Source organism: Neolamprologus multifasciatus, chromosome 2 (assembly GCF_963576455.1).
Source record: "Neolamprologus multifasciatus chromosome 2, fNeoMul1.2, whole genome shotgun sequence".
NCBI lineage: Eukaryota > Metazoa > Chordata > Actinopteri > Cichliformes > Cichlidae > Neolamprologus > Neolamprologus multifasciatus.
The window spans coordinates 19,175,368-19,187,777 of record NC_140440.1 but is presented as its reverse complement, the minus strand read 5'-3'; the positions used below and the strand labels follow the sequence as shown (position 1 = coordinate 19,187,777).

The following is a 12,410-nucleotide window of genomic DNA, read 5'->3' as shown; positions in this document are numbered from 1 at the left end:
CAAGGAAGCGTAAACTGAACACACTGAGATAAGACAGAGACCTTCAAAGTAAAACAGGAAACACATAACACAGACTGAACAAAAGACACAGACTCACATGCAGGCACTACAACAGAGGGAACAGAAATGTGGGACCAGGACAGACACAGACACCGACTGGACACGGGGATATAGCAGACAGGGGAGACAGCAACTAAGGATTACACAGAGACAAACCGTAAGACATGACTCTAATGAAAACCCAAAGACTAGAAATTATAAATAATATAATAAACTCAAAACCCCTGGGTCAACGACCCAGGCATCCTAACAATATACCTCTCTTTATGTCAGTGTATTGTTCTGCCTTGTTCTGTGTTGATGTTTTTATGTCTAATTCAATAAGATCTGAATTATAAAAACAAATAAATAAAAAGGTATTGTGGGGTCACGCTGACCTTGGCCTTTCACACCCAAACTTAGCTCATCTCTGAGTCCAAGGGAACGTCTCTAACTAACTTGAAGAAATCTCTGACGGCGTTCAAAGAGCTACACCGTCTTCAAAAACGGGAAAGACACAAAGCATTATGGCCAAAATTAATGCCTCCAGCTACAGCGGGAGGTATAAAAACAGTTCAATTTCAAACCCGTTATGCCTGCTCTATTCATGCAGACCAAAATGAGAACAAGCGTTAACCGTGCTATTTGCACTCAAATTTAAAAAGGTACACCGTTCAGACTCCTGTTACGATGAACAGAAAAATTACTGCCAAACATCAGATCATCCATCACATGTCACTACAGGATGTACAGAAGCAGGTTCCTGCCTTGGCACTGCTGACAGTGACCATGAGCTGTCATTCATAAATTGCAGTCGGTCTGTTATGGATGCTTCAATCCCATTTTTAAGATTGCTGTTTGTCCAATCGAACACTTGCAAATGATTTTATTCAATGAGCTTAAGTTCAGGCTGAGTTCAGCCAACCTCTTAGCTCAACAGCAATATTTTAACCTAACAAACAACAGACATGCATCTTTGCCTGTCTTTGCCTTGATGACATAGATAGGCTAAGATGATATATTCAGCCCCTCCAGGCTACAGTGGTGGCTTTGCTGTGGGACCGGGCTGTTGCAGAATAATTTCCCCTTACACCAGGTTATTGTTATTGCAACCTTTACACCAATCCTTCTTTAAACAAGATGCCGGGTCATTAAATATTTGGTCTAGCAGTTATGTATACACAGAAAGAGAAAAACATTACTTAACTCTGGATATAAAAGTCGTGGGTGAATACATTTTCATATATTAACAGTGCACTAAGAGCAGGTTGCATTTTTATTAAGCTCTTTTCAGGTTTTTATGAATATCTTCTAGATTTAAAAAAAAAAAAAATGGCGTGTTCCTAAACTCTCCCAAAATATAGTTCTCTACGAGTCCCATAGTTTAAGTAGAGATTGTTCATCTGTTCTGTGTACGAAACTATAAGCCATCCATGCGTTACTGAGAAAAGGACTGATGGCCTTTATGCTCCTGTTTTTGAGATAAAACATGTCACATCCCAAAGGAAGCTGTAATATATTTTTCCAGCTTCACTGCTCCTTGCTCTTTCCTTCAGTGGCTGGCAAATTGTGAAATCAGAAAAGCCTGCTGCATACTAATCTGTGTTCATGGCAGGGTTTCAAAGTAGATGGATACATACTTAACGAAAGTATTACTTGAAAAACAGCAAAAACAAGTAGCAACATTTACCCAGGCTAATATAACTAAGTAATGCAGGATAGATACAACTTCGCTAAATCATTGAGTATACAATTTGCATGCCTTAGCAATACAGCAGGTGACACATTTATGACTCAAGTTAGTCATCGGGTTTAACAGAAAAACTAGAGCAAAACACTCAAGAGATACTTCAGTTTATAGAAAAATTATTATAAAAAGTATCACTGGCATACGTATTCAACACCTCCTCCACTGTGAGTGGAGGAGGAGGTAGTCACTGTTCATTCAATGACATTTGAATGAACGCTTTCCAGGCAAAATTGCTATTCAGCTATTATTAGAAAGAACTGCTTCTTTTGATGAATTCGGTCATATCCTGGTCTTGGATATTTTTGAAAAAAGGGTTGAGACTGGACCCGTTGAAATACTAGTGCCTACTAGACCCTAGGCTGAACTCAACTCTATATTGCAAAATAAAGAGTCTACAATTATTCAGAGAAAACCCCAACAATCAGATGACCCCTTTTGAGCAAGGACTTGGCAACCGTGAGAAGAAGAAACTCCCTTTTAACAGGAAGAAACCTCAGACAGAACCAGGTTTAGGGGAGGGGCAACTATGTGCCACGACTTCTCTGTCTGCTCTTTTCACCAGCAGGTCAGGGCAGATAATTTCATCCTCCTAAGTCTCTCCTTTCTTCCTCCCCATCAAGGTTGCTTGATGTCACCAATAGTCACCTGACTATTGGTGTTTTCTCTGTAATATTGTAGGGTCATTTTCCTACAATATATATTTATAGAATATATTGAAAGAAAATGGAGACTTTTGCGATCCTACTTGGTTCAGACATCACTTGCAGGACAGGACTCATTTTATCTCAATTTTGTTCCCAAGCACGTCACCCGTTAAATACAACAAGGATCAGTACATTGTGTTTTTCTATACAAGATAAACATTAAGAATTTTCTAGATTTGGTCGTCCTAATATGAATTGTAGCCTCACTTTCCTGTTATTAGCTGACCGGAGTAGCACCTAGTGTGGTGTTCTGCTGTGGCCCACTTACTTAAAGTTTCAGTTTGTTGTGCATCAGAGATGCTCTTCTGCACACCTTGGTTATAACAAGTCAGTATTTGTTACTGTTGCCTTTCTGACAGCTCAGAGCAATTAAAGCTATTTTCCTTTGACATCAACAAGGCACTTTCCCCCCAAAGTTCTGCTGCTCACCGCTAATTTCTCTTTCTCAGACCACTCTTTATAAACCTTAGAGATGCCTGTGCAGGAACATCCCATTAGATCAGAAGTTTAGACCTGCCTGTCTGGCACTAACCTTTATTCTAATGCTGTCTGAACTGTAGCTGGTCGTCTTGACACGTGTACAGTTATATTTCTGTCTTAACAAACAGATGAACAGGTGAACCTAATGAATTGCTGGGTGAGTGTAAATTATATCCTGACTTAGTTTTCTGTGCTTTTGGCTGGTCTACACATCACTTACTGGGTTGGGAGGAAATTATACTCCCATCATGTTCTTTGCTGAGAGTCGAGGAAATTTAGTCGAGAAACAATCATCATATATCTTGTAAAAAGGAAGTTTTAGTTTATACATTTAAAAGAAACCAGTTAATTAAGAGGGCTTCACAGGGCTGTTTTTATTTACTAATGCTAGGGTTATGGGTGTGGTTTTACATTAAACAAACATATGAGGGTTTTTCATCTTCACATTAATCTGCGAACCATGAAGAGAGCTACGATATGGTCGTCTACTGACTTGAGCAGATTCTAAATAATGCATAAATATTCTCTGACCATGCTGAGGGCTCCATGTAGAGTAGAACATAAATCAGGACTTGACCTGAAGCCAAGTAGAATATTGCTCTGCCCTGCCAAAGGCCTTTTCATGACAAAGCACAGCTACTGATGTAGCAAATGACCTTTTAGTGTTTCTAGCCTAAAATTATTGGAGGGTCTTTGATGCCACCGTTGCATCTATGCCACTTAACATCACTTTTCCTGTGAAACCAATGTGTCCAGTATGTGTGTTTGATTTATCATATTCTGCCAGCTGAACCTGGCTTTCCATCACGCAGCTGTGAAATGGTAATACTGACTCAGACTGACTTCCGAGCTCTGCCATTTAAAATATGACTTTTTCCACTCAGGCATAATAAGAAATCATATTAAACTCTCGTGTTGGTGACAGACTAGAGTAAGCTCCTTACAAAAGTCATGAGAGACTCAATAGAATCATTTATTAAGGGATTCTTAGCCTTTTTTTGGTTGTTGGAAAAATATAAGCCACTTTTGGCTGTTCTCTTACCCACAAGGGGTCTCCCACAGCAGGTAGTGCCGCATGTCTGAGTTGGCAGATTTTTACTTATTTTTTAACGCCGGATGCTTTTCCTGACGCAACCCCAACAGAATCAGTGTCTCCTCCTGGGATCGAATTGGGAGTCATCGCTTGATAGGCGAATGCATAAACAAGATACAATCCAGGTATTTCACACGTCTTTACAGCTCTTGTACAGAACTACTTTTTTAAAATGACCTCACCTTTGCGTCATTAAAACTCACTTAAATGGAATTCTCATCACATTTTTGCTGGAGCAGCAAGTTTTTCTTTTCGTTTCCACCTTGCTCTGAAAGTAATGAGGACAGAGTGAATATATGTTTTGGACAGTTTCCCCAAAGCAGTTATTTGTCAAGTCTAACCAGACACAGCTCTGCACTTAGATCTAAATGGATTCTTGAAAGTATACAACATTATTGTGCCTTAGGATTTTTGTCACATTTTCCAGCACTACATGTTACATCTGGTAGTAGCTTCAAACACACTTTTGTGTGAAATCTGTCCAAAGGTTTGTAATTTTGAGCAGATTTCCTCTTGTCTTACAAATATTCAGGGATTCCTGGGAATTCATCAATTTAATCCTTTGATACAAATACAGTTCAACAATAAAGCAGCTTTATTATTTAATCTCAGTATCAAAATGAGTTTGTCAGTCATGACTTTGAGGACACAGAGTCCACTAACTGCATTTCCTCCCACAGGTTATTAAAAAGATCTTGGCTGTGGAGATGGGCCATGATTGTAAGCGCTTAATCACCACTTTTGGAACGAGAAATAAAACATGGCATGATACACAACGGCACTTTTATATACACTCTAGAGTAGCAGCAGGACTAAATCCATATGTAGCTTTTAAAGGAATCAATAACATTTAAAATCAATTCCAACATCAACAGGAAGCCAAATTATGGAAGCTCAATACAGTTGTTCTATGAATAGTTAAACATTTCAATATATCTGTAGAATGATAAAATGCCTGACATTGATTATAATGTGTATGAAAGACTGACTTAGCTGCCAGGTCTTTAACCTGGATTCTTTCTAATGGCCAGCAGGCGGCGACTCTTGTGGCTGAAATGATATCAGATTATTATCAAAGTCGTTGAGTGAATGACCCTCCAGCTCCCTTCGTGTATGACTTCAGTAAACACTTTTTTTTTAAGTCTTTAGAAATTGAAGTGCCAGTTTGACTTCTTACTGAATATAACATATAACACATATAACTCATGTTGTGTTCCCTGTGAGAGTCAAACAGGAGGATAAAGTAAAATATGCTTTAAGGTGAGCCTATCGAGTGACTGACAAGTTATTATATGAGCATTGTCGGCATTATTGATGGGCCTCGGGGGTCCAAGCCCACCCAGTAATCACTGTGCCTCCTCAGCAGAGTCCTACTGATACACTTCAACTATGAATTCATCAAATGTGTTAACGAAAGTTGCTGTGGCCACATTTCTCTCAGTGTGTACTGTGCATGTGTGCTTGCAATTGTGCATAGTGTTTTGGGTTTTTTTGTAATAGCAAAGTGACTTGAGCGAATGCCCTCTCGTTAACGTTGGCGGTCCGTCCAGTTTACATGGTCTTCTGCCAATCCTGCATGAGCATGCGCTGCTCTTCGATTTCTCTTTTAGCTCCACCCCCTGCTTCTTATGACTGATTTTGATTTGCAGGCTTCACAAATCCATGATTGTAATGGTGGGCAACTATGGACCTGTTTACAAATTTACATTTAATTTAATTTAATTTTTTCTGTTTCATATTGCTTCAAATCTCACATCTTTGAGTTTTTGTGTTGGAAATTCACCTTTCACTGGCATTTAATAAACTCAACAATAATTCAATTAAGAAGGAAATACCTCCAGGCTAAAAAAAGAGAACAAAATCCATTATTGGTTGCAGCTATAATCAGCAGCAAATATTTGTGTTTGTTTTCATCCACTCTGAAACCCTCTAAATACTTACATAGATACGTACATACAGCAGTACTTTCGATTTATGAATGACTTTCAGCAGCCAAAGAAACGACACTGCTTTGGTGTTATAAGTGCATTCTCCACTGGGCACATGCTCACACAGCCTTTCAAGGTACTTGGCAGGTAGAATGTTTCATGAATCCTGCAGAATTTCAGTTCAGTGGCTGAAAAGAGCTCTTTGAGATTTTTGTTTCTACATGAGTTGAGCTTCAACAGTTTGTCTGTTTGATTTTTCTGACCAAAGTCTGGTAATTTCACAAAAATCAGCTGCTGGTACAAAAGCACATTTGTCATCACAGGTCATCATCATCACCTGCCTACTGAACTATGAGCACAGTTTTTTTCTTCACTATGACATTTGTAAGACTCAAAAGAAAACAGTCTTTTCACGGTCACTGGAGCCAGAGAAGAAACACCTCCAGTACTGTACGAAATCCTCCACATCCTCCAGTGTGTCGAGTCAGAGAGTTGATTTCCTCTCCCAGCCTAATGACCCAAGTGGATTCTTCTGACTTTTTTTTTGCTACATCAGCACTTTCTCAAGAGTTCCCAGAAGGCAAATGAGATGTAACATTTACAGATAAATTAATAATGAGCAAAGAGTTGCAGCAGCAAAGGGAAGCTACTGTCAAGGCCCTTTAAACAAGCACTTATGACTCAAAGCTTCCATTTTCCACTGAAGAACCACTTCAACCTTTCTATGATTGATAACTTACTTCAACATATTGCTGGGAATTACTTCGATTTGTTGAAGGAAAATTTAACATTGCAGTGATGGAAAGAGAAAATTACTGAAACAAATTTAAACTACCCAAAACCTTTGATAGCACCTCCAAGAGTGCGTTATCATTAAGGCTTAACAAACACACCACTTATCTTCTAACTGCACCAGCAGTTAGAGTCCAAATGATGGACCGTCTTTAGTTTTCTTCATTTTCAATTTAGATTCACAACAAGTAAAAATCCTGACTGTCTTTAAACTACCTGAGTGATGTTTTTACGTCATTCTCCTAAAGGATCCTGGCAGTGCATATCTTCTAATTTACTATTTTAATTGTTAGTCAGACCCGACACCCCATCTGTCCACTGTGTTAGTGTCTGTTTTATTTACAGAGTTTGCAGTTTTATGGGCACAGTCAGCAACTCTTCTTCCAATAAACTGGACAGTATGTTGAGAAACGGCATCTACTCGCCTAATAGAACCACAGTCTACTGATCCATCCACTCATATAATATTTTATAAGACATTTATATACTAATGTAACTTTTTTTAACGTAACTTTATTATGCAGAAACACCTCCACTTTCCCACCCTCGGAGCCAAGTTTTTGGCAATAAGAGGCAAAAATTAAAAAGTGATAATATGCAGCAATTGTACATTACATGGATTGAATTCTCCAGTCAGGTCCTATATGTGTACATGAATCAAATAAGTGTTTTTAATTTGTTTGTTTGGCTGTGCTTTTTAGGGAAGGAGGCAAGCATTAGTCTGAAAAACCATTTAAAAACAAACAAACACATAAAGCCATTTGAAAAATGAAAAAATTGGAAAAAGGCCAAATCAACAATCTGGTATATTCCTGAAAAGGCCAGGTCAGCAGCTCAGGAGCACCAAACACCTTCAAAGACCACAGAAGATGAAAATAATTCAAGAACGCTCAAAGAGGTAGCTGCATCATTGTCAAGGTCCACAAGAGACGCCTTCGTGAATGGAGACAACAGAGTGCAAACCTCTGGTTGCACTAAAGAACTATCAGAAAATACACTTTTATTAAACTTCCTGAATTAAAGTTGAAGAGCCGCAATTTAATTGCATCTTGATTGGTTAACTTAAATCCCACTGCGGTCATGCCACAAAAATTGTGTCACTGCACAAGAACTAATGGACCTACCTATAAACCCCACCACCTGACAATGTAGACAATACTGCTACAACAATGCTTCAGTTTGAATAATTATTTCTGTGTAGCATGGAAATGTTTCACACACAGGGTAAGAAAACACAGGGTAAACACACTAACACCACAAACTTCTGGCATGTCAGAAGTCATGATTATGTGATCACTGCTGTGTCCAAAAATATTGTTTGTGTTGCCTTTCTGCTACTCTCATCATCGCTCCGAGTGCCTGACTCACAACAACAACACAATATCATTTGTTTAAATGCACTACTATTTCTCACTTGTGTTCTTGTGCGATACTGCAGAGTAATCAAAGAGTAATTATTGCAGCTCTTTACAATCTCTGAACCATACAATTGTTGCCTGCAGTTTTAAATTGACTAAGAGGCACTTACTCAGACACTTCTTTTAAGCCACTTTTTGGCAGAATCTTTTTTTTACTTGTCAAAGTGAAAATACACTAAAACTTTTTTCTTTTTTCTGAGACTGTTGAGAAGCACTCAAATGATTTAAATCTACATCCTTAAAGACTCTGCAAACTAAATCACTAAGTGAATGCACAACAGACAAGAGCATGCCACCCCATTCGCCCCAGTAGATTTAGCAGGTTTTCTCTCAAATAAATTCCAAAAGTCTCTTAGGTAACGTTTCTCTACCTACAGGAAGTGAAAAATTCAAATACAACAACACAAATCTGTTTGACAAGCAGCAAGGTTTCTAGAGAGATAGATGAATTCACTAACATTTAGTCTTTTATCCTCAGTGTCCATTTAAAGCAATCAGAGAGCAGCAGAATGGGTTAGCACGTTAGCTTGTGCATTCATGCTTTACATGCGGATCCACTGTATGTAAGTATGGATCTCTGAGGGCTAACATCTGTTACAATATGTACCCGTGTTTCACTGCACTTACTCACCTTCCCATGAATCTTTGCACCCAGAAGGAGTCTTCGTGTTGCTATAGAGACCAGAATACAAAACATTGCTGAGGAGAAGGCAACGGCAGCAAACACAAGACCCCAGGAGAGGCTGCAGAAGTAACAGGAGCTCTCAGCAGATGTGCACACCAAGACGTGCACTGAGGCAAGAAGTAGGCACAAGAGGTAAAAAGGCAGGGAGAGCAGGGCCGAGAGGATGGGGAGGTCCACTGCTGCGGCACCGCTGAGGGCTTCAGGCATAGCCAGCAGTAAGACCAACAGGAGCTTAAAGGCCAGGAGAGACAGAGAGGAGAGAAAAAGTCTTTTACAAATCTGATGCAATCATTGTAATCTCCAGTTTTATAACCTCCCCAATTTATGTGAACAGTGAAGAGCAATTTAATAACCAACGTAATGCAGGCATGTACACATTTAACTGATTTTCTAATTGAAAGAGACTTATGATGCTTTTCTTTTCTTTTTTTTCTTTTTTTTATGCAGTCGTGCTAAAAAGGTTTTACAGATCAGGACAGATTAAAAATCATCTGGTCCTCAGTAGGTCTGAAAATTAGGTAAATACAACCTCGGATGAAAAACAGCAAATGATAAATTACACTGTTTCATTACATCCATCCATCTGCTTATCTAATTCAGGGTCGCAGGGGGGTAGCCTATCCCAGCTGTCATGGGGTGAGAGGCTTGGTACACCCTGGACAGGGGTCATTATATATTTAAGCAAAAGTGAGCCCACATTTACAAGCAGTATGTGAAAAACTAAGTGCATCCTTACTGCTTCCTTAAAAGAGTAAATAGCAGCCGTGTACTGATAATCAAAAATATTATTTCAGTAAAGGGAGCACCTCTATAAAGTTTGATGGTCTGGAGCTTTTAGATGTGTGTTAACACTATGCCAAACAGCAAAGCCACAGCAGTGGTCTCAGAGACCCAACTGTTGCTCTCCATCCATCTGCAAAGGGTTATAAGGCCATTTCCAAACATCATTCTAAAGTGAGAAAGATTATTCCTACGTGGAGATCAGACTGTGCAATGTTCAGAGAAACTGCAAAAAGCCCAAGAGCTCAAACTGTTAAATGTTGAAGTTCATAATAGTACAATAAGAAAAAGATTGAATAAGTAGGTCTTGTTTAGAAAGGTTGCCAGGAGAAAGTCTCTTCTCTCTAAATAAAGAATTCAGTGTGTGTGAGCTAAAAGCTCAGCTATAAATGCTCATTTCAGACAGTTTCATGGCTATCACTGACATCAGTAGAAGGGGATATCCCTAATATCCCTAAGAAGAAAGCCGGCTTAAAGGGTCAGTGGCCTTAATGGAAGAGGACCTAAAAGAACCAAGAATCTTGTAGCAAGGCCCAGTATAAGATAAACACAATAGATCCCCCTCTAAAGTAAATCTATCTTAGGACGGCTTCATTGTCACAAATATTTCCACTATCAAAAAGAAAGCATGACACCTGGTGAGGGTTTAGTTTTTACTTTTTGTTGCTGTGCACCTCACTCCCATACTAAAACTGATGAGCAGCACACCAAACTATTACGAGTGCAGATAAAAAAATATGATCCTTACCTGAAAGACAAACACCATGCCTGCAATCATGGAGTACATGTCATACTTGCCCATCTGTTTGCTCAGAGCAGCGCTCATGGCAGCCAGGGCCTCCAGATACTGCCTCAGGACCTTTTTGCCCACGTTGGTCAGCACCTCGGAGGTGTTTCCTTCCAGGTAAAGCTTCATCCAGTTCCCGTGAGCCTTTTCTGCCACACGAAACTGCTCAAACCCCACCTCTGGAGTGGAGAGAAGTGGAAGGGAGCATGTTTTAAAGCACTATTATTTGCAATGCTCCAGCTACTGCAATCTGAATTTCAGGAGAGAGGGAGTGAGGAGGACATTTATAGCACCTGATTTTATAACAGTTTATGAGGAATTTCATTAGGTTTACAGTTTGATTCTCACATAATTTCTTGGTTTGCTGCCATGTGATTAATCAGGACAAACCTTCTAAAATACAAAAACTAAGTTTTAGCTTTTATATAGAGGAGGAAAACTTTTCTGCCTGGATCTCTGTGACCTAAATGAAATATTCCTAATGTTATAGGATAAACAATTCGCTAACTGTGGGTATTATTTCCTCAAAATATGAGCAATTTTTCCCCATATGCTGACATATTAATTAATTACAATGTTAAGCCACAGGTGGCTGATACTGGTAGAGCTTACGGAGTATTTTTACTACGAGCTCATTAAAAACCCAAACTGATCCATGACAAATGTGAAGAAAAGGTTTCATATTGCTGCCTACCCTGTTGTAATTTAGCCAAAAGAAAATGCAGACATATTCCACCTGCTTGTTTTCTTAGAAACGAGACTATTTATGAGTTCATCAATCATTGATGTTGAATTCTGTTTTTCAGAAATAGAAACCTATTAAATTTCAGCATTTTCTTTTTCCCGCGTTCTTGTGTCAATAACGTTCGCTAAATTGAAAACAATACGCCTGTGGTAAAACCATTTAGTTTGGAGCAAAGCAATGTACAATTTATCAAGATGCTAACTATGACAAGCTGTGACTCATTCACATGTTTACAGATGAAATTATGCTCCCTTTCATTTTACTTCAGCCTGTTCAAGGACGAAGCAACGTGTAGGCTTTGAGTTGTGGTATACTTCAGTGAAACACACACACACACACACACACACACACACACACTACTAAAAACAATCACCTATCTCAGCAGCATAGGCAGAGATGATAAATAGTCACTGTGGCTTTGCCAGACAGAAGGGTTGGTTGAAATATCAGAACTTTAAGCCACAGGCATGAATCATGCAATATCAATGGCCCTGGCCATGTTTCATCTGTCTAAAAGTACAGGGATTGGTTAATGGCTCTGCAAGACGCCTGAGGTTACACGCACGCACGCACGCACACACACACACACACACACACACACACACACACACACACACACACACACACACACACACACACACAGACACAAAACAAACAAACAAACAAAAAGACAATATGAAGATTGAAGCAAAGCAGACAGAGAGAGAGTGAGGCAGAGAGAGTTTCTAAAGTTTGTATCACCACAGCTGAACTTTATAAAGTTGCAGGTTAAGTCTACTGTAAGTCTAATAAATGTGACTGCAAAACAGAGTACCCCCCCCCCCTCCCCAAAAAAAATCAGAAAAAAAAAAATCATAAAATATTTAACTTAGTGCACCAGACTGAAGCTGAGAGTGGCCGGGCATTATAAATCCTTGCTAAGTTTTTTTCTCCAATGAGCTACTTTTTTGTCTTCCTGATGAAACCTCATTGAATACTGAAATCAGAAACGGACAGAAGGCTGATTTCTCCTAAGCAACTCCTCACACGCCCAGTAAAGATTCGACCCTAACAAATGTCCAACAGGCATGCTACTTAAAATAACATCCCCGGCGAATTTCCCAGCAGTGACAACTATTACATCCTTTTGCATAACAGCTTCATGATTACCCAAGTGGACGAATACAAAAAAAGGCAACATATCCAAATGTAGGTCTGCTGAGATAATTT

General features: G+C 39.2%; 1 protein-coding gene across 2 annotated transcripts in view; it reads right to left on the bottom strand.

Annotated features, from left to right (window-relative positions):
• Nucleotides 1-12,410, bottom strand: part of pigg (phosphatidylinositol glycan anchor biosynthesis class G (EMM blood group)) — a 97,090-nt gene that overhangs the window by 48,182 nt on the left and 36,498 nt on the right. For both annotated transcript variants that reach the window (XR_014876087.1, XM_085172729.1), the window contains exons 7-8: nucleotides 10,418-10,635; nucleotides 8,836-9,120 (exon numbers count right to left, since the gene is read on the bottom strand). Coding sequence is in view for 1 of the 2 variants with exons in the window: in XM_085172729.1 (XP_085028855.1) it covers nucleotides 8,836-9,120; nucleotides 10,418-10,635 (503 nt within the window). In the remaining variant the exon portion in view is untranslated. The remainder of the gene's footprint in view (nucleotides 1-8,835; nucleotides 9,121-10,417; nucleotides 10,636-12,410) is intronic.